The sequence below is a fragment of the Eucyclogobius newberryi genome, unplaced genomic scaffold (genome assembly GCF_026437365.1).
Source record: "Eucyclogobius newberryi isolate DKJ021-1_F unplaced genomic scaffold, fEucNew1.0.hap1 SCAF_20, whole genome shotgun sequence".
Taxonomy (NCBI): Eukaryota; Metazoa; Chordata; class Actinopteri; order Gobiiformes; family Gobiidae; genus Eucyclogobius; species Eucyclogobius newberryi.
Genome location: NW_027315835.1, coordinates 11,961,281 through 11,984,835, shown reverse-complemented (window position 1 = coordinate 11,984,835; position 23,555 = coordinate 11,961,281). Strand labels below are relative to the sequence as shown.

Sequence of the window (23,555 nt, the reverse complement as noted above, 5' to 3'; positions counted from 1 at the left end):
ATCAGACGGCCAGCAGAGGTCACTGTTCAGTCTCACTACGTAAACAGCCCCAAGTCCTTTTTGAGGCAGTTGTGTCCAAAGTTTTCATCAATTCACCATCGCTGTTCAAATGTGTTTGTTTGTCTCCTTTATCCCTCTGCAATCAAATTAAAGATTTAAACGACATGCCTTTTTCTTTTAAAGACCTTTCTCCTCTTTGGGCAGAAGTATAACGAAAGTATAACGGAAGTATAACAAAGTATAATGAAGTATAACGGAAGTATGACCTTGAAAAAGCAATAAGTTAATATTATTTGAATTAAGAATAGTTGTCGCAATTGAGACTTATAGTGCATTCCAGGCAATTATGAAAAAAAGAAGGTCATTCTTACTTGTGAACTGATTCAATTTGTACGGTTTAGCATTATTAACTATATTGTTTATTCAGCCGGAGTGCTCAGAAGTTGGAGCTTATCCTTATCCTTTCCCGGTTGCATGGCACGGAGCATTCATTTAGCAAAAAACAACAACTATTGGTTCTATTGACATGTCAAAATCTATTCAAAACCTGTAAAAAACATGTAGAATTCAACCAACACTATCTTACTTTTAGTTTGTTACAACAGTTTTTCCTTAAAGCAGAACATTTTTACCTTATTAGACGTCTTTAAAAGTCCCTGTGATGGTGAAATATGTATTTTCAGGGCTCGACTGAGAAACCCTGGCCCTTTTACGCTTTTACGTCTATTTTCTGCCCATGTAATATCCCAATGGAGCTGCAGGGGGAGCTATATCGCCAGAGTTCTGCTTCAATCAAGAAACCGTTGAAGCACGGAGTCAAGGAGACAAGTGACTAGCATTTGGACAGGGCCTAGTGCTGATGAACGAAGATACAAAACATTTACAGTTTGTGCATTGGGAAGTCGTTTCAGAACCAAAGTGGAATGTACTACATTATGTATCACACATTAGGAGAATTTAAACATGGACTGCTGGCAACAACACGGTCAGCAACATTCCGGCAGTGGACACTATGGAATGATTGTGCTCTAACATTCTACTACGAACGAACAAAACGATTATCAACATCTGTGGAAATCGAAGGATTACTTTGTGAAAACGTGACACGTGGTTTAGAAAAGTAGAAAGAGAGAGAGAGAAAGAGAAAGAGAGAGTGATACCCATTGCAACAGCAGCGCGGCGATGTGGGAGGAGTGTATTTTGTGTGGTTATATCTACAGAGAACTGCTTTAAAATACCCCCCGGTGAGTCAGTGCTGGTTCGGAGGCGGGGCCAGTCTCAAGGCATGATGGGGAGTCACGGGTCACGCCCACACCGGCGCAGCGCTCGTCATTTGGTCTTGATCTTGGCCGCCTCCCCGTTGAGTCGCCCCTCCTTCGCCAGCCTCTCGTTGAGCTGGCAGAGTTGGCGCAGGAAGCCGTCGTTGGGGCCGATCTCCCTCTTGTGGCGGACGGTGGCCACTGCCTGCCGGGCGTCCATTTTGTGGCGGAGCATCAGGTACGCGACCACCATTGTCGGGGAGCGGCTGTAGCCTTCCCTGCAGTGGACGTACACTTTACCTGCGGAGAGCGTCAGAGAAGAGGCTCAGAAGGAATAACGGTAAAGCAGGAAACGTATTGTGCTTTATTTTTTTTTTCAGGAATTATTAAAATGGCTACTGGACATTTTTAGCCTATTGACTCGGAGTCTTCATTTTTATTTACTTTTTAAAAAATTTCAAAAGAGAAGAAAGAGTTCAAGAGAAGATTAAGGCACACAAATTCCAAAATAAAAGTCCCATTTAGTCCAAAATTGGTAACATTTGTCCATTTTCAAATTAAGGCCATATGTGATTTTTTTTTTTTTTCCCATTCTCCCCGTTTATCAGTTATGATGTCGGTCCAGTTCCTGATCGTCGGCGCGGTTTGTGCCATCCATTTTTTGCTGCCAGAAGTATGTTCCAAAGATCTCCATTGTGTCCATGGCAGGAGCTCTAAGTCCCAAATATATAGCTTCATATATAGAAATTGAGTGGGAACGTGGAGTCTGCAGGAGTCTAAATGTTTTAAATAATCTTAACTGAATACAGGGATGTGGGCGGGGATAAGAGGTAGGTTGAAATAGGAATTTTCTGAGCACTCAAGCCTCGATTGCAGGGCAGAACATGCAGGAATCCATCAAAATACAACTGTGAGTAAACGAACAATGAGGAAACACTAAAACATGGTTAAAACCTCATAAAAGTCTGTTTTTCCTATTATGCAAACACTACAACTATTGACACGTGACATGAATAAGATTACCATTGTTCGTGTTAGATATATTAACTAGATATATTCAGCAGCGTGTAAGTAAAGACTGGCACAGGTATCGAGTATCAGGTCAGAATCAATGTGTTAAAGGTGCACTATGTAGCTTTTCTCTTCATGCAGATGGTATGTTTCTGGATTGTTCCACAGTATGGCATTCAATGTATTTAGCTTGCATTTATTTTAATCGTCTTGCTTCTCAAAAATAACTAAAAACATGGATTCTTGCAGTGAGTTGGGTCGCCTCTCCACAAATATGACTTGTAACTTGACATGCTCTGCTTTGTGGAAATAAATATGTTTAATGCCATACTGTGGAACATTCCTCCACCAGGCGTTACATAGTGCACGTTTAAAAGACTATTCGCTGTGGTGCTGTGTAATTAACCCAATTTTAATCAAGTTTGCGTCATGTCTAATCATCAATAATCAGTGGTTCTTTTTAATCAAGAGACACAGCCAAACATCTGCCAGTAAAGACAGACTTTAAAAGCAATGAGTTCAGAGTTTGTAGCGGGAAAAGTTATGTATTTCGAGTAAAAATGTGTATTGTTCAAGAAATCAATATTGCAATATATTAAAAAAAATTCAAAAGGACAAAATAAATAAATCATAATAAATAAAATCAAACTGAAAATCCAGATTGTTCAATATCAGGAGAAAACATGATTTTTTTTTTTTTTAATTAATCCCTAATTCCCTGCCTGTTGATGCTAATTATAATGGAGCCTCTTTACCTGAGCATAATGTCATTAAAGTATATTGTGTTGGAAGTAAGAAAACGGTGTAATAGTGCAAGAGAGTCGGACATGACTTAAAAACTGATGGATTGTTTTCTGCAACTCCAAAACTACAGCTCTCGTGGGGTGTTTCCAGTTTTTATCTGAACAACCATTAAAACCACTAAAAGACATCGCATATCAGGCTGTACATTACTTCATGTCCCTCATACAATACGCCGGGTCTTGAGAAATCCACACAGACTTAATCTAAAGGACAAAGTAATGTATAAATAAAAGAAGCTGCAAATGAAACAAAGGAAAAGTATACATAAGCCGGGCCCGATTCTGCCGACGCAGCATCTTCTCTCTGCCAGCAGGGGGAGGAAATGCAAATGTTTGGCCCTGACCTCTGCTGCAGAAGGGAGAAAGTCAATCATCTTCGGCTCCCACCAGCACACTGTGTCCTCTGAGAGATGTGAACCCGCCCTACGCCGCAGCAATCTGCAATACACACTTTATACTAGTACTTTTCAACCGGGGCGGCAGATATTGTAGTTCTGATCTCAGTTTGTTGTAGAATTTTATTGGTTCACCTTATGATGTCATTGAAATACTGTAGATTTGATAGATTTGAATGTTTGAATCAGTGTGTCTTCATTACCTTTCACTTTTTCAGAGCTTTTTAGATTACAGTATTAATTGCATGACATGTACAATAAGATCTACTAATCTGACAGAGAAAGATATATTACTTTTTTGAAGAATGCAGTAGTAGCTTCACTTGGAAAGGCTGTGTTTACCTAAAATCACATTGAGAATAGTTTCAAATTGAGCTGGAAGACAGAGGTTCGAATTCTATGGTAGAATTTGCTGTTTTACTGTCAAAATGCAGATTTTTTTTTTACCTGGAAAGTTCAACGTCTTCCTCTGTTCTGCATAAATTAAGGGATTTGGAGCCATTTCGTTCTGTGTGCACTTGTTGCAACAACAAAGCCAGTCTTAAATATACCGTAAGTCATTATTCATAAACAAAGATGTGAGCCGTCAAACGAACGTGACAGATAATAATAAGGTTAAACATTTGTGCGTTGTAAATTTGGATATTTCGTTCAAAAACGTCCTGAATTTCACCACAGTTTAATATAGACTCCGCCCTCCATCTGAAATCATGACATCATCAAAAGTGCGACGTGAACGCACTATTTACCAGTGAAACTACTAAAATGCAATTAGAATAATACAGGACTGCAGAGGGCTTGATTTGAACTAAATTACAATATCATGACTAAAACCAGATATTTCCGATACTTTAGCTTATACAACATATTTATTTTGTGTAAGGTTATGTAATGCTATGCTAATAAAAACTGTAAATCTGTATAAGATGTTCGACTTTAGCCTTACGCCTCATTTACGCTGCAAACGAGGGAAAGTCGGTGGAAGTATTTCGAGCGGTCACATTTACAAAGGCGCCGGTCCAGCTGGCAGCCCGGTGTAAACGCTCCGCTCTTTTCTCACACTTTTTTCACACTTATTGTGCTTTATCTTTTGTATTTTGTAAAAAAAAAATTCTACTTTACTTGTACAATAGGGAACAACACGTGCTGGAATCGCTTTAATTTAACTTGTTTTTGACTTTGTTCGGCTGGATTATTGAGTGTTTTTGTCGTGATGTGCGCTAGCTCTGAGCTAGCTCCCGGCCCCCCCGCGCCCTCCGGCCGTCCTGACGTACAGTATGCCGCCGGTACACGTTTATATAAAAGAGGAACTTCATGAATGATCGGGACACGCACTGGAATCGCTTTAATTCAACTTGTTTTGACTTTGTTCGGCTGGATTGAGTGTTTTCGTGTCATCGCGATGTGCCCTGGCTCCGAGCCCCCCCGGCCCCCCTGCGCCCCCCCCGGCCGGCGCCGTACCGCGTTTACACAAAGGAGGAACTCATGAAACTGCGGAGAACAGTCGTCTTACCCGGAGATCGTCACGTTATCCCGGCGGACATCCTAAGATTTTTATAAGAGATCTTCTACTGGGAGTGTTTTTCAAACTTCCTATAAGTTATTTGTTCTTTTCTTCTGTATCTATCTCTGTATCTACCTGCGTTGCATCAATGGAATTTCCCCATGTGGGACAATAAAGGATTATCTTATCTTATCTTACAGCGGTGACGTTTCACGCAATAACACCTAATAAATCCATGAATAACACAGAGAAATACTCATCAACTGCTGAGGTGTCTGGTAAGTCCGCAGTTATTTTATTACTTGGTTTACGGATTTTTAAATGAAATATATTGAACAGGCGGGTGAAATATAAATATAATTTCAATTTCAAAAGATTTTTTCTTCCTTGTTTACCCAAAACGCACCACGGGAGGAGAGGACGAGGGAGGGGGGCGGAGACGCGGCGCGCAGGTGAGTAGTGCGGCGGATCTGTAAACCAAGTAATAAAATAACTGTGGCCTAAGAGAGACTCTTGAGCGCCCCCAGTGCTCCGAGGTCGTAACAGCACGTATACATTCTAATTACGTAACTCTTGCTGGACTTAAGTGCAGTTCTTTAAACGCATCCAACTCGCATTCGTTATAAACCCAGTGCTATTTTGATATGGACCAACATTACCGGTATATTAGATAATAAAAAGCAATAGCACCAATTTTGCATTATATATCGAGCAGCTATAACAAGAACAACAACAACGTGTTTGTTTGGAGCGTATATATGACGTCCCGAGAGACTAGAGCATTTGGCCCCGTGTCCGGCTCATGTGAGGACCTGTCCAGATCGGCCCCGCTCGGCACAAACAGTGTAACCCGACCCGCCTCTGCGTCCCCCTCCACATCCGTCTCTGCCCAGGGCGTCTGTGGCACCAAGCGGCCAGCGCCCTGTCAATGAGAAACCTCTCCGATGTCTAATCCGCCGCTCTTCCACAGATCGATGCCTCTGCTCGAGCGTGTTGTTAAAGAGACAAGATATCGGGCTCAAAGTGTCACTCAGTTAAAACCCACGTGTTTAGATTTAAAGGAAGTGAAATCATTTAAGATTGACAATTACTGTGTGTTGGTGTGAATGTGAATATGGACTGGCAGCAGAGGGGGAAACCACTATCACATGTACTGTCCTGTTCCTCAAAAATAATTCAATGAACACTTTCTGTTTTTCATATTCAATTTTAGAACTACCGGTATGTACTGGGGCCTCAGAACTTCTGCCATGGATACAATCAATGGATACCTTTGAAACTTACTCATGGCAGCTGGAAAACAAGGGTCATCGCAAGGAAATAAATGACACAAACATCACCAATGACTAAAGACTGGACTGACATTGTAGAAGACATCAGAAAAATGGGAAAACTGACATTCAGACTTAATTTGGAAATGGACAAATTTGATAGAATGTGGACTAAGTTTGATTTTGTTTCTTTGAATGTTTAGTGCTACTTGAGTTGGTTTTATTTTGTTTTTTGCTCTCTGGTCGCATTCTGTTCTCATTTGTTCTGTGTTTCATGTTTAATTTTCTTCAAAAAAAAGATGAATACGGATTTCTTCATTCACCAATTCAATATAAAAAAATAAAAAAAAATCCTGAATCTATTACAGAGTTCCGGAGTCAAAATAATAATAAATACAAATACAAAAAGGCAATACCAGTGTTGCAACACACAGTTCAAGAACAGCAGGAGAATAGAGACATGCAATCAAAATCAAGATACATTTAAAAATAGAAATCTAACACAATGACCAAAAAATAAGAAGAAACCTCGTATGTGCCTAATGACTGCTATTGCTAAAATGGTAAATTGTGCTGATCCTATCCCAGTCAGATGACGTTGTTTATCATAATTTAGTGTATTTGCTGTCAAGTAACGCCCGGCCTCATTAAAATCTGACCTGTGACCTTAAAGGCTTCTGGGATCACCACTCGCTCCAGCTGAAGAAGCGAGAGACAAAACATGCGCTTCTGCTTTACACATGATTCTAACCCTGTGATTAAATATAGATGAGGAAATCATGTTCTGAGATACAAGGTTGATATAGAAACAAGTCTAAACCGAGCACAAAACTAGGACAGCATGTAGCGGTGGGCGATATTGACTAGAGTGAAGACGATAACAAGATAATATTATGGCAATCCATCAGAAGGAGAGGCATTGTAGGCATGAAGCAAGAATACATTAAGAATGTAAGCAAATCAAGATACATATTCTACATACTGTACCCTCCCTTTAATGTTCAAGTATCAGAAATATCAGTTTCACACCTTTGTTTGAAAGCTTACACTCCAGATTTGTTACATATGTAATCTGCTCTTTTTGCAGCGTAACCTTTATTAGACATTAAACTCAATCTTCAAAACAAATTAAATCAAACAGCAAACAAATAAAACAAACCTTTTTCACACCTCTACTTCAAAAAGTGCTGATGACAGGTTGGACGACTCATTGAACTAAAATGCAGGTTTTGCAAGGTTTACAGTATACGTATAAAAATATCCCAAAATAGCTAATTTTTAAGGTTTATAACTTCACTTCCTGTTTGTAATTGATGACATCACACTAAGAAATTACCCAGCAAAACAAATGAAAATATGAGAGAGCGACTTTATTTTTTTGAATTATGTTTAGAATGTCAAAAAAGTTGTTTCTTTTATGTAATTTATGCATAAACTTGGTCTAGAATGAGCGTCTCTATCGTGATGTCATTTCCTGTCATTTTCTTCAGATTTTTCAACTTTTCTCCACAAATACCGACTCGATTGGTGCAAAACTATAATTTATGTGCACAACAGGTATAAATACACCAAATGAAGTCCAAATCAGACAATCGTAAAAACCTGTCATACAAGTACTTTATTGAATTATATATTTGTGCACATTTTGAAGGACTGAATAATTTGTAAAAACCATCTCAGCCTGATTCATTTTGCTATAATTCTTTTTTTTATTTATCCAACATGAAAGTAAAGACACCAGTCGGTCAAACTAGGACAACATGATTGAACTGGATCATAAAGAACCCTCTGCTGCTCTAACACGTCGTCTTCTTCTGTCCTAATTGAAGACTTTGGTGTGAAGAACATTTGCCAGATTTGACAGAGAGTTATGGTTCTCCTATGTCAGAGCCGACGATCAATCCATACAGTGAAAGATGGTCTAGTCTCCATTTAGTCCGTTTTACAATGTAGAGTACAGTTTATAGTTGGGATATAAAATGAATATTAAACTGCTTTCATTCACTGTAAATCATCAGAGTTTTGTGTCTGATCACTGATATTCTAATTTTCTAATTTAAAGGTGCACTATGCAACCTTTCTGTAGGAAGGTCCACTGCGTGTTTGTCTCATGGAGATGCTTTTGCTTTGCCTGGAATGTCCCATAGTGTGGCATTAAACCCTACACATGACAAGGCAAAAATATGTTTCAAATAAGATGAGCATTAAAGTTATACAATATGACGCACATTTAAAAACTTTATAAATCACAAACCTACAAAGAACCACTTGCGCTAAAGATTTTTTTTTGTTTTTTTTGTGGCAAACCAAACACAAAATTAATAAATTACAATTATTTCAACAGAAGAACAAGTTTGGTTAACTCTGTCTATTTGCAGTGAACAGAAAAATAAGAATTAGAAAACACGCTTGGATTGGATTAGTCCTGGTTTGATTCCGGTTTATTTCAGATGTAATAATAATAATAAATATAGCCGCAAGCGGCAATGATCGGCCCTCGCTACGCCGCCGCCACGCCGCAAGAGGAGGGGGCGCTAACGCGCCCCAATTGTCCTTTTATTACGCCTACTGCTGAATCTGTGACGCTGTCACATCTTCTCCCCTTTGTTTTACCATCAAAAAGCAATTTTATTTTGAATTCTTGGCAAAATGTGCGGCTTTGCCGCACAGACACCGTGACTCTTTGAATAAAAATGTGGATAACTTTTGATGGTCCACCCCTGAAGATGAGTCTCACCAAATTTCAGGTTAATATGTCTAACGCCCTAAGAGGAGTTTGTGAAAGTCTAAAGTGTAAACATGTTCTGGCGATTTCCCCATTGGAATAACATGGAAGGTTTCGGTCATCGTTACGGCAAAACCATAACAATTATGACATGAGTCTCATTGACTTTTTTGATGGGGATGTCAAAATTGAGTTGTGTGTCAAATTTCATATAATTTCGCAAAACTAAATATTTAACCTCCATATAAAATCTGTAGGGGGCGCTGTGGCTCCAAATTAATTTATTTCACTTCAAGTAGGTTTAGGGCAAAGAGTTTAACAACTGATTCTAATTTGACGCAATTCGGACTTTATCTGCGCAAACGGCAGAAATGTTAAATTTGGGAGATTTCTGAAATTCTTGCTACAGTTTGCGGCTTTGCCGCACAGAGACCGTGACAGGTATCAATGTAATTTGGATAACTTTTGATGTCCCACTCCTCAGTAGCATTTTCACCAAATTTCAGCTTTTTAGGGCCAACGCCCTGGGAGGAGTTCGTAAAAGTACGACGTTTGGAAAAACTCTGAAGTCATGTTTAGCCATTTTTGAAGCAATATGGCCGACATTTGGTTGGGCGGACGGCGTTGCCGTAATAATATTTTTTACTTCTCTTGTCACCATCTACCTCTGCGCCAAATTTCATGATTCTACGATCAGATTTTTTTTGGGTCATTTCCCATCTCTCAATGCATTTTTGGTACATTTGGGGGCGCTGACGCGCCAATTTTTTTATTTTAGAAAAGGGAAATAGCCAGAATGTAGAGAGGCACGATTTTTAGAGGTGTGAACATTTTTGTGACTTTTCGTCAATGTTCACTGGGTGAAAAATAGGGGGGTTGGTCCCGAGAAGAAGAAAGAAAGAAAGAATAATATTCCGATACGAAAACAATGTTTCCCATTTTCCAAATATCATAAACTATACATTTTCGGAAAGCGCTCGCGCTTTCCTGCCTCATGGTGTGGGTCCCTGGTCACTGACGGGTACTTTCGTTAATTTTGAGTGGGCTCCGCCCACTTTGTGTTTTTGGCCCTCTATACAGTAATAATGTTCATTTTTTGCATTACATGCTTATATGCACGGAACATGCAAGAGATGGGGAACGTATTCGTGAGGTACTTAGCGCAAATGAGTGCTTTATATGGGGATGACGACCGCTTCGCGGTCGTCATCTCAATGTAAAGTGCTCGTTTAGTGCGCACTTTTGCACGGGCTTCGCCCGTTTACAACGGTAATGTTCCATTTTCCTACTACTAATTAGTATGCACGGGGCGTGCATGAGTGAAGGAGTGCGTTAGTGAGTGTTTGGAAGTGGGCGAGCGCTTCGCGCTCGATTTCGTGCGCACTACGTGCGCACTTTCGCAGCCGTGCTTCGCACGGCCTTACGAGATTAATAGGCCTCTCGCCAGCTTGTGGCGCTCGGGCCTAATAATAACTTTTATTTATATAGCGCTTTTCAGTGACCCAAAGACGCTGAACATATATAAAAAAGGGGGGGGGTATTTACAGACAGGGGGGGACAACACGTACAATACACATTAATATACAGATAAAATGAACAAGACAGAAGAAGTAGAGAGAAAAAGATGGGGATGTAACAGGGGGTAGAAGAGTAGGCAATGGGGTAGAGGAGGCTAGGGGTAGGGGAGGTCATAAGCTTGGGTGAAGAGGTATGTTTTTAGGCGGGATTTGAATGTTGTGAGTGAGGGAGAGTGGCGGACAGGTTGGGGGAGGGAGTTCCAGAGTCGGGGTGCTGTTCGGGAGAATGCTCTGTCGCCAAAAGTTTTGAGTCGGTAGGTCAGGTTTGGTCCTGATCTAGTCCCGGTTTAATCCTGGTTTAGTCACACCAGTTTCTGTTGCCATCCAGGACAAAGTGCTGATGTTATATGGAGCAGCACTCAGGAGGGAGTCAGATTTAGACAGAAGACTCATCCAGGCTCATCCTCCATCTTCACCTCAAAACTATTAGCAAACGCTGTTTGAAACATGTATGTCACGTGTGGAACAATGTTCATTTAATTGTTTTGCACAGACCATGAAAGTGAAATAAAGCTTGAATAGGTTTACCATGTAGTTTGGGAGTCCCTAGTTTGTTTTTCATCTATCTAACCCAGGGGTGTCCAAACCTTTTTCACCGAGGGCCATTATATGGAGCAGAGGGCCACAAACAACCCGACAATGTTGAATTTGAAAGTGAATACTCAAAAATGTTGCATTTGGCATCGTTCGATCATCCACACCTTTAATAATACTCGGGACATTAATAATAGGTTGTTATCACATAAAAACTGCTTGAATTTTTTCAATTTCACAGTAAAAATAACTACTTTTTGTTGTTTGGACCCACTTAGCATGAAGCCATATGGCCAACAAAAATTGGTCTGCGGGCCGCATTTGGCCCCCGGGCCGTAGTTTGGACATGCCTGATCCAACCAGTCGCTTGCTTTTTCTTCCCGCATAATTTCGTACTGTAATCAGACAATCATATTCCGAAACGTGACCATTTCCGCCGTACCTTTATTGTGCGCCAGTGCCTTGTCGATGAACTCCGCCCCCTCCTCGAAGTAGGCACTGAGGTTGAACTGCTCGGTGTCGTTGGCCGAGATGCCGTGGTACGTGATGCCCGTCCCGGCGTAGAAGTCGACGCTGGTGTTGACGTGCATGAACGAAGTCCCCTCGGCCACGTTCAGGACGTGCGTCACGCCCAACTTCTGCAGGCGCATCGTGTTCTGGGCCACGAATCTGGGAGCACAAAATACACAGGGGTTTTATCAGTTGAGCGGCGGAGAGAGGCAGGTAAGCTGTTTTCAAAAGTATTTCTGCTGACGGGGTTGGAAAGTGAACGGTTTCTTGGAAGTGCGGGAAACTATTAAAGGTCTTTGTCAGCGCGGGACAGTTGTGTCGTAATGGTGGTATCCTTAAGGTAGCTTTATACTGCGCATTACAACGCATTAGAGTGAGCGCTGTGTTAGCAACGTCGCTATCACAGCCGTAAACAAAAGCACTCAGGGATGCTGGACTCAAAATACAGTCAAGAGTTTTTGTTGCAGAATAATAACTGTAAAACGCTTTGCTGACAGTCTCTTCTTTAGAAATGTTATCAATGAGAACCACTTGATTTAATGGACATTTTGACAACCAAGCATCTGTATTTTCTTGACGACAAAATGTAAAAAATAATCTTTTGGTTGGTCCTGATTAAAGCGCATGTTGGCAACTGTAATAATACTGCACCCAAAAAATGAATTGTTCCCAAGATAGATTTTTGTAAAGTCAACACACTGCACACATACAATCATTTAACAGCAATAATAATTTTAAAAGATAAGATAAATCAAAGCTGTAACTCAAGATTCTTCTTAAGAATGCGGAAGGTGAATATATAATTTTTACTTCATTAGACACGGATGATGCTAAAGTGAAGTTGCTTGAGTACATCTGGATGAAGTATATTTAGACAAAACTGTTTATTCATCCAAAACACTGAATGTTTCCTGTGTCTGAGTCATAAAACCTCTTCTTTCAGCACATCCCTGTTCTAGAGTCCAGATAACAATTATTTGATTAATAAATTAGTTAACAATTATCTCAATAATCGATCAGTTGCAATTGATCCTTTAACTTTCAGCTCTAGTGTTACAAGTACAAATAAGTATAAATTCCAGCTTCTCAGATTAAAGCCTTTAGATTGGAAATGACATGGATGGAAATCAAAACGTCTCAATTTAAAAGACAGTGTACAGACCTTTTGATACCTTTGAAACCTATTCTAGCATTCTTTTCGCTAACCTAACTTATCCACAATTCATTTTCATAGATTTTTAAATATATTTACTGTAAAATATTTATATAAGTTAATAAGTTTTATCACTGATTTACGTACACTGACTTTAGGTTTCACTTAGACTTTGCTTGGTATGGATTTAAAAGCGATGCAGTTTGACTTTTGCAGTAGTAAATATTTACAGTAGTTCATAACCAACAACTCCAGCACAATTTGTGACGTTACTGTCCCGTTTGAGAGCTTTCCAACGGCATAATAAGGCCGTAAAGATCGGAGGTAACAAAGAAGAGGACAGACGCTCCAATCCAGCTATCAATCGAACCCCCTTTCAGAACATACACTTTAAGGGGCGGTAAGTGCTACTAATTAGCACTTGAATAATCAAACGACAACAAGGAGCCAACTTGACGCTGGCGGGGAGATTTGGCAAAACAATTGATTTTTCACATTTTGTTTCCCTCCTCACATTGATCAATCTTAATTTTAGATGTTTATAACGAGGTTCATAAACAGGCAAGGCATACATTTTATTTAACACAAATACTATCGTTAGCGCTAACAATAAGATAACCTTTATTTGTCCCACAATGGGGAAATAATCTTGACCTCCCTACGTGTCGTCAATGAAAATAATTGTAATCATATTGTTAACTATACATTTTATATCAAAGACAGATAATTCATGACGTCAAAATACACAAAAAAATCATATTTTCATCAATAATACGCTTTATTTCAAACTAGAAGCCTTCTGTCTCAGTTACCATACTTCCACCTTTATTTGCTTATTACAAAAATGTTAATATACAATAGAAATAATCGTTCGTACGTTCGATCCAGTACAAAATAGTACAAAATAATCATCAGTTGCTGCTCTATTTTTGCCAGAATCAGAAACGCTTTGACAAACTAGTCCTGTGCTTCTGCGATGTGGTGCAGCATGAAACGAAGAACACTGATAGCGTAAAATATAATATAAACTACGACAATATAAAACCCAAAGGCAATCCTCTGAAACCCAAGCCTGCTGTGCGCCTCCATATCTGGCTCTGTCAATAACGGGAGGCGAGGCTGTGACCCGCACGAGTCCCCAGAGGGCGCCGCCGTAGCAACCAATAAAACACTTCTGCCCGTCTTCGCGAGAGGAGCGGCCCCCGTGTCACCGACGGGGCCCGCACACATTCTCGTACGTGGGCATTTAGCCTAAGCAGCAACACTTTACTGTAAGACATAAATGATGTATAAATGCTCAAGCACTCGGTGCTCAAGCACGCGTGTGGAGGTTGAACCCTGTCAACTCTGCATGAAGCTTTAAAGGAGCTTCTAGACCAGACGGCTACGACGTGTTTAGCAAATAAAGCATGTAAATATTCAGCTAAGTTCTTTATAAACCACATACAGGTTCTTATTGTGTATTCATGTTTTAAAATAAGAAGCATTGGTGTAATTCTACAGACGTAATGCAGATAACGATGACTATTACATACATTATCGTCCAATAAATGGTAGATGGAACAATGTGTTTTGCAGTTTAATATTTGTCTCGTGTACGTTTTCTTTGCATTGACAGGTAACGTATATTTATGTTTTAGTATTTGTACATTTGAGCAGTGAAGGGTCAAATAATGTAAAACATCTATGACTCATTTATGATACTAACTAACTAATAACTATGGTGGGTAATACTGTATTTTCTGGACTTTTTTCATAGTTTTGGCCGGGGTGCGACTTATACTTATATTTATACTTATATATACTTAAACTTATACTCCGGAGCGACTTATATGTGATATTATTTGTTATTTTCACACTTGCAACCGCATTTCATACGCGACTTATATATGTTTTTTTTTTTCTCTATTCTGCATTTTTTGGCTGGTGCAACTTATACTATGGAAAATACAGTATATTAAAATGTAGATAATATTGTGAATGTTGTTTTGAAGATGTGAAAAATTGGAAAGGGAAATGAAAGTGAAAATGAAAATGCTTGGGAAAAAGCTGATTAAAAATAAAAACAAAAAAAGAGCTACGCTGTAAACGTTCAAATATTGGTTTTACAGTGATATTTCCGCATTTTTTTTATTATTCTTATAGACTATAAGACTATAGACTATATAGATTTCACATTTGTCTGATAAATAAACTTCAACTAATATGTTTAAAGACAAAGAAGAAACGTCTGTTCAATTAAATTAATACCATCTGACTATCGATGTTACTCTTAAATTAAATATCATTCAATTCATTTTCATCATTATCACTCACCCCTACTTACATTCTGCTATTTATGTGTTTTTTTAACAATTTGGTTCACTTGGTGTCAAATATTTTCTGTAAAAATACATCCAAATTTCAAAAGTTGTGACTATGACAAGCCTGACTAAAACATGCTAACCCTGCAGTTTAAATCATATTCCTCAATCTCATATGTTAAAGCACCTAAAAAGTGCAAATGAATCTTCTTTTTTCACGCAAATGTGATTAAAACTCAAATGTTCTTTTCTTTTTTTTGGTATGAATATGATTAAAGTTCTGGCTTGACTTCCTGTACTTTCCTAGCGTAAAAGTACAGTTCAAGTGCATGTGCGATTGTGCCTTTGTCGCGGTCGCCCGTCCCGGCCCGCCCCGCCCCGCCCTCCGTCCTGGTCGCCCCGGGATCTGCAGTCTCGCAGCATCTATTATTTAGCAGCAGCTGAACGAGAAGCAAGCGGCTCTGGAAGCAGCGGGCCACACCTCCGGCCGCTCTTTCAAACGACATCGCATTATTATCAGTATTATGACGGCGAGGGTTTTATGGGCCTGAATCTGAACTCACAGGACAAAAACACAGATTAAAACTGTGATCACCATGACGTTACCGTAAACAGACAGCACCGTTTTGTATGAGTTCATGTAAATAAGATTATAAAATGCATTGCAATTTCACAGTGGTAATTTTTGTGTTTTTTGACTAACTATTTCATCATACTGTAGTCAATAATGTCATAACTTGGAGATTAAAACTAAATAAGTAATTATAATGACTAAAACTGCATGCATTCTGTTAACTGAAACTTCATAAATTTGATAAATGTTCTGTTGACGAAAACTATGACTTTTTCTTGATAAAAAAATACTGAATGCTAAAATAAGCAAAGAAAACAAAACATAAATACACCAGAAAAGATACGAGCTCAACGTCCAAGGAACACGTCTCTACTCATCCCATAAAGTAATGTAATGCAATGTATCATGGGTAAAAAAAATTAAAAATAAAAGATTTTCTGCTTGACTAAAACTGTAGTAGATTTTATCATCTGTATTACATTGAATTGTTCTGGTTTTGTCCTGGGTTTGGGCACTTTTTAGTCCTCATCTAGATTTGGTTTAGTCCTGGTCTAGTCCAGGTTTAGTTCAGGTCTAGTCCAGGTTTAGTTCTGGTCTAGTATAGGTTTAGTTCTGGTTTAGTCCCGGTTTAGTTCTTGTCTAGTACAGGTTTAGTTCTGGTCTAGTATAGGTTTAGTTCTGGTTTAGTTCTTGTCTAGTACAGGTTTAGTTCTGGTCTATTACAGGTTTAGTTCTGGTCTAGTCCAGGTTTAGTTCTGGTCTAGTGCAGGTTTAGTTCTGGTCTAGTGCAGGTTTAGTTCTGGTCTAGTCCAGGTTTAGTTCTGGTCTAGTGCAGGTTTAGTTCTGGTCTAGTCCGGGTTTAGTTCTGGTCTAGTCCGGGTTTAGTTCTGGTCTAGTCCAGGTTTAGTTCTGGTCTAGTGCAGGTTTAGTTCTGGTCTAGTCCAGGTTTAGTTCTGGTCTAGTACAGGTTTAGTTCTGGTCTAGTCCGGGTTTAGTTCTGGTCTAGTGCAGGTTTAGTTCTGGTCTAGTACAGGTTTAGTTCTGGTCTAGTCCAGGTTTAGTTCTGGTCTAGTCCGGGTTTAGTTCTGGTCTAGTACAGGTTTAGTTCTGGTCTAGTCCAGGTTTAGTTCTGGTCTAGTGCAGGTTTAGTTCTGGTCTAGTCCAGGTTTAGTTCTGGTCTAGTCCGGGTTTAGTTCTGGTCTAGTACAGGTTTAGTTCTGGTCTAGTCCGGGTTTAGTTCTGGTCTAGTCCGGGTTTAGTTCTGGTCTAGTACAGGTTTAGTTCTGGTCTAGTCCGGGTTTAGTTCTGGTCTAGTCCGGGTTTAGTTCTGGTCTAGTGCAGGTTTAGTTCTGGTCTAGTCCAGGTTTAGTTCTGGTCTAGTACAGGTTTAGTTCTGGTCTAGTCCGGGTTTAGTTCTGGTCTAGTGCAGGTTTAGTTCTGGTCTAGTACAGGTTTAGTTCTGGTCTAGTCCAGGTTTAGTTCTGGTCTAGTCCGGGTTTAGTTCTGGTCTAGTACAGGTTTAGTTCTGGTCTAGTCCAGGTTTAGTTCTGGTCTAGTGCAGGTTTAGTTCTGGTCTAGTCCAGGTTTAGTTCTGGTCTAGTCCGGGTTTAGTTCTGGTCTAGTACAGGTTTAGTTCTGGTCTAGTCCAGGTTTAGTTCTGGTCTAGTGCAGGTTTAGTTCTGGTCTAGTCCGGGTTTAGTTCTGGTCTAGTGCAGGTTTAGTTCTGGTCTAGTCCGGGTTTAGTTCTGGTCTAGTACAGGTTTAGTTCTGGTCTAGTCCGGGTTTAGTTCTGGTCTAGTCCGGGTTTAGTTCTGGTCTAGTACAGGTTTAGTTCTGGTCTAGTCCGGGTTTAGTTCTGGTCTAGTGCAGGTTTAGTTCTGGTCTAGTCCGGGTTTAGTTCTGGTCTAGTACAGGTTTAGTTCTGGTCTAGTCCGGGTTTAGTTCTGGTCTAGTACAGGTTTAGTTCTGGTCTAGTCCGGGTTTAGTTCTGGTCTAGTGCAGGTTTAGTTCTGGTCTAGTGCAGGTTTAGTTCTGGTCTAGTCCGGGTTTAGTTCTGGTCTAGTGCAGGTTTAGTCACAATTTTGTTGTGGTAATTGTGTAAAGTGTAAAAAAAACATGAATTTAACTAAATATTGACTATAACAAAAAAAATTCAAGCCAAAAGATTAAAACTAACTAACTAACGAACTAAATGTATTGTTTATTACAAGTTTTTCATTAACACAGACAAAACAGGAAGACCGGCGACTCTTTCAGACGCGACAGGGAATCTAAATATAAAACCGACACTGCGGCAGAATAAACATAAATAAAGGAGTATAATGTTCTGTTATTGAATACGAACGGAGGAACAATACCTCTGCGCTCAGTCTAAGGCGTAGTAGACGTTGTGTGTACCTGTACTACAACAACACAGCTTGAAGTACTTAAGTACCTGTGCTGGCAATGAGTCATTTTCCAAAATACAGCTGAACGTTTTTTCTTTATGTTGTAATGAATAATTTGATGGATTTGATGGTGCACTTTAAAACAAGTTCTATATTAGTAATGAAACTGACGGTTGTATTATTTATGTTTTTCGTAACATTGTGCAAAGACTAAATCACAAAAGAAGGATCAAACTGGGCCCAAACATGGACTAAATAACAAGCTCACCACATAGTTATCATGAAATCAGGCCTTCACTTTTACTAAACCACTTACTACACCTCACTTGTATCGAAGAACACAAACGTCTTAGCGCAGGGGTGTCCCAACCTTTTTCACCTAGGGCCGCATTTTGAAACATACAGAGCAGAGGGCCACAAACGACCCGACAAAGTCAAACTTGCCGGAAGAAATATTGCATTTGACATAGTTTCGATGCTACCACACCTTTGATAAGACTTGAAACATCAATATTAGGTTGGTATATCATCAAATTGCTTGAATTTTCCCCAATTTGACAGTAAAATGTACTACTTTTTGTTGTTTTGACCAACTTAGTAGGAAAAGAAATTGGTCTGAGGGCTGCATTTAGCCCCCGGGCCGTAGTTTGGACATGCCTGTCTTAGCGGTTGATATTTGTTAGACGCCTTTATCGTCGTCACGCTGGGCAATTGCGCTGACCAATAGTGCGTTTGAAGTGACCCGGGCTGTGCTAATAAGACGCGTCCCGAAGGACAGGGAACAGGCTTTGGTCCACGATCGATGGCTCCTGTTCCTGGGCCGTTTGTGAGACCTCATTAGCCTGCACGGGGCCCTCACTGCTGTGGGGGCAGCTGCAATCTGCTTAAAACGACTCACAAACACGAGATTATGAGAATTATGTGCAATGTGTTATTATGAAGGTACTTTTTTATGTTGATGCACAGATTGTAAAAAGGATCTGGACACTAATCACCATGTTCTAATTCATATCGATCGATCTCAATTGTGAAGTGAAAATTGGCTTCAATATTGAGATATTTGAATTTAATTTAATCCGTGCCATTTGATTTGTCTGTATTAAATTGAATTGTTCTGGTTTGGTCCGGGTTCTGGCACTTTTTAGTCCTCATCTAGATTTGGTTTAGTCCTGTTCTCTGTTCTAGTTGTGGTCTTTTACAGGTTTAGTTCTGGTCTATTACAGGTTTAGTTCCGGGTTTAGTCCAGGTTTAGTTCTGGTCTTGAACAGGTTTAGTTATGGTCCAGAACAGGTTTAGTTCTGGTCTAGAACACGTTTAGTTCTGGTCTAGAACAGGTTTAGTTCTGGTCTAGAACACGTTTAGTTCTGGTCTAGAACAGGTTTAGTTCTGGTCTAGTCCAGGTTCAGTTCTGGTCTAGTACAGGTTTAGTTCTAGTCTATTACAGGATTAGTTCTGGTCTAGTCCAGGTTTAGTTCTGGTTTAGTTCTGGTCTAGTCCAGGTTTAGTTCTGGTCTAGTCCAAGTTTAGTTCTGGTTTAGTTCTGGTCTAGTCCAGGTTTAGTTCTGGTTTAGTTCTGGTCTAGTCCAGGTTTAGTTCTGGTCTACTCCAAGTTTAGTTCCGGGTTTGGTCCAGGTTTAGTTCTGGTCTAGTACAGGTTTAGTTCTGGTCTAGTCCAGGTTCAGTTCTGGTCTAGTCCAGGTTCAGTTCTGGGTTTAGTCCAGGTTCAGTTCTGGGTTTAGTCCAGGTTTAGTTCTGGGTTTAGTCCAGGTTTAGTTCTGGTCTAGTACAAGTTTAGTTCTAAATTGATTTAATCCTTGCCATTTGAAAAAGATAGAAAGGTTTCCTCTTCCAAAGTCGGCTGCAAATCCACTCTAGATTTATTGATTAAAAGACCTGACATTTAGCAATTTCTATTAAAATCTGATTCATTGCACGACCTATAAGCAGCAAAATGCCCGTTACAAGAAAAGTAATAAAACTGGATTCAGTCGTTCTTGGACTAGATTAGTATTTTTTGGCCTTGTGTGGCCAGTATCGCTTAAGCGTTTGTCCCGGAGCCAGACAGACTGCCACGTTCTCGTTGGTGTCGTCCCAGCGTGAGATACAGTGAGATACAGCGAGATACAGCGAGATACAGCGAGATACAGCGAGATACAGCGAGATACAGTGAGATACAGCGAGCTACAGTGAGATACAGCGAGATACAGCGAGATACAGCGAGATACAGTGAGATACAGTGAGATACAGCGAGCTACAGTGAGATACAGCGAGATACAGCGAGATACAGTGAGATACAGTGAGATACAGCGAGATACAGCGAGATACAGTGAGATACAGTGAGATACAGCGAGCTACAGTGAGATACAGCGAGATACAGCGAGATACAGTGAGATACAGTAATGGGCTTGTAGTGCCCCGCCCCCTCGCCACCTCACCCCATAAAAACAAGACGACTAAGAAGAAGAAGACGACTAAGAAGAAGAAGAAGACTAAGAAGAAGAAGAAGACTAAGAAGAAGAAGAAGAAGACTAAGACTAAGAAGAAGAAGACTAAGAAGAAGAAGAAGACTAAGAAGAAGAAGAAGACTAAGAAGAAGAAGAAGACTAAGAAGAAGAAGAAGAAGACTAAGAAAAACAAGAAGAACAAGAAGAAGAACAGGAACAACAAGAACAACAAGCAGAAGAAGCAGAAGAAGAAGAAGAAGAAGGAGAATAGAATAATTATCTTCCAGTCCTGCCCCTTCTATTCCATTGTCTTGTCAAGTCAGATGTTATTTTCCAAACCCTTTTACAGAGTCTCCAGGGAAACGGCCGAAAAGGAATATCAGGCAGTACATTCCGGAAGACTCAGCATGTTCATTACAGAGCCAATAGTTCACCATCAACCAATGAGGGCAGATTTATGTCTGAGGCCGTTCTCTGGTGAATATTCACCATGATGTATGTCTCTGCTCTGGAGCCGGGGCTGTGGATGTGGCTACTTCAACTCAAGGCTACTGCGATATTACTACTGCTGTATATTACCACTCCTGTGTATTACCACTCCTGTGTATTACCACTCCTGTGTATTACCACTCCTGTGTATTACCACTCCTGTGTATTACCACTCCTGTGTATTATCACTCCTGTGTATTATCACTCCTGTGTATTATCACTCCTGTGTATTATAACTCCTGTGTATTACCACTGCTGTGTATTATCGCTGCTGTGTATTACCACTGCTGTGTATTACTATTGCTGTGTATTACCACTGTTGTGTATTACCACTGTTGTGTATTACCACTGCTGTGTATTACTACTGTGTATTACCACAGTGTAATAACAGGTGCCGTAACAGTGTAATAACAGGTGCTATGATAATGTAATAACAGGTGCCATTAGTGTAATAACAGGTGCCGTGACAGTGTAATAACAGGTGCCGTGACAGTGTAATAACAGGTGCCGTAACAGTGTAATAACAGGTGCCCTGACAGTGTAATAACAGGTGCCATGACAGTGTAATAACAGGTGCTATGATAATGTAATAACAGGTGCCATTACAGTGTAATAACAGGTGCCGTGACAGTGTAATAACAGGTGCCGTGACAGTGTAATAACAGGTGCCGTGACAGTGTAATAACAGGTGCCGTGACAGTGTAATAACAGGTGCTGTGACAGTGTAATAACAGGTGCCATGACAGTGTAATAACAGGTGCTATGATAATGTAATAACAGGTGCCATTACAGTGTAATAACAGGTGCCGTGACAGTGTAATAACAGGTGCCGTAACAGTGTAATAACAGGTGCCATGACAGTGTAATAACAGGTGCTATGATAATGTAATAACAGGTGCCATTACAGTGTAATAACAGGTGCCATTACAGTGTAATAACAGGTGCCGTGACAGTGTAATAACAGGTGCCGTGACAGTGTAATAACAGGTGCCGTGACAGTGTAATAACAGGTGCCGTGACAGTGTAATAACAGGTGCCGTGACAGTGTAATAACAGGTGCCGTGACAGTGTAATAACAGGTGCCGTGACAGTGTAATAACAGGTGCTATGATAATGTAATAACAGGTGCCATTACAGTGTAATAACAGGTGCCGTGACAGTGTAATAACAGGTGCTATGACAGTGTAATAACAGGTGCCATTACAGCGTAATAACAGGTGCTATTACAGTGTAATAACACGTGCCATGACAGTGTAATAACAGGTGCTATGACAGTGTAATAACAGGTGCTATTACAGTGTAATAACAGGTGCTATAACAGTGTAATAACAGGTGGTATAACAGTGTAATAACAGGTGGTATGACAGTGTAATAACAGGTGCTATGACAGTGTAATAACAGGTGCTATTACAGTGTAATAACAGGTGCCGTGACAGTGTAATAACAGGTGCTATAACAGTGTAATAACAGGTGGTATGACAGTGTAATAACAGGTGCTATGACAGTGTAATAACAGGTGTCATGACAGTGTAATAACAGGTGCCATGACAGTGTAATAACAGGTGCTATTACAGTGTAATAACAGGTGCCGTGACAGTGTAATAACAGGTGCCGTGACAGTGTAATAACAGTGTAATAACAGGTGCCATGGCTTCAGGTACAACGTCGACACCAGTTTGAGAATAATGAGCTTCTCCACCTGAGTCTGTGACGCCACGTAAACACGGGGCTGAGTCGCCCTTGGGTGCCACAGCTCTGAGAGGGACAGGGCTTTGTGGATGAGGACAACAGGCTGCTGTCGCTCGTGCGCCTCACGCCCTGTGTGCGTGATCTGTGCGTGATCTGTGTGTGACCTGTGCGTGATCTGTGCGACATGCGCCACTGTTGTCATCATCTAGAACCCGTCTCACCTGTCACACCGAGATAAACACACACAAAGCGCACGACTTACGCGTTCCCGATGTAGATCCGCGGGAAGACCTCGTTGAAGTGCTGCGTCGGGAGGTTGTAGAAGCCGCTGCCGTCCGACACCAGCTCGTTGAGTTGCTGGACGGTGATCTCTCCGCTGTGCGCCGGGAGCACGGCGGGGGAGGACGGCCGCGGTGGCAGTTTGCTGGGGCTGTGGTGCTTCTTCATGTCGCCTCAGGTCCTCGGAGCTCCAGGTGCTTCGGTCCCGCGGTCAGCCCAGTGTTTCCTTCCGTTTCATCTCCGCGGTGCAGCTCCACACGTGAGTCGTGCCTGTCTCAAGGTGTCTCCGCCGCGCGAGCGCCACCGCGGCGATCAAGTCAAGTGCGCGTGGCTGTGGCCGCGGACTTCCGGTGTGCGTTTCAAAATTGAAGACTATATTTTGATAACTCGCTACATAAATGTTCACCGAGACTGTGTCAGTTGTTTGTTTACCGTAGGCTTTATTATGGCTGTAAAGTCATGATGGACAGGCTCATTTAGGTCAATAGTTTTAAATAAATTATAATCATAATACAACAATAATAATAATAATTGTCTTGACCATTAGTGAGTTGAAATTGAATTGAAAAATTGAAATTAGTATATTATATATTAAAACTACTGTTTGTTTCACATATATAGATTATAATATTAATTGATAAATGAACA

General features: G+C 40.5%; 1 protein-coding gene across 1 annotated transcript; it reads right to left on the bottom strand.

Annotated features, from left to right (window-relative positions):
• Positions 1-935: 935 nt before the first annotated feature.
• On the bottom strand, positions 936-23,222 carry dusp3a (dual specificity phosphatase 3a). The gene is made up of 3 exons (XM_072456935.1): positions 22,891-23,222; positions 11,522-11,748; positions 936-1,559 (listed from the first exon to the last, which is right to left on the bottom strand). Exons 1-3 carry the CDS (start codon positions 23,073-23,075, stop codon positions 1,330-1,332), a joined length of 642 nt encoding a protein of 213 aa, XP_072313036.1. The 5' UTR covers positions 23,076-23,222; the 3' UTR covers positions 936-1,329.
• Between the last annotated feature and the right edge of the window lie 333 nt (positions 23,223-23,555).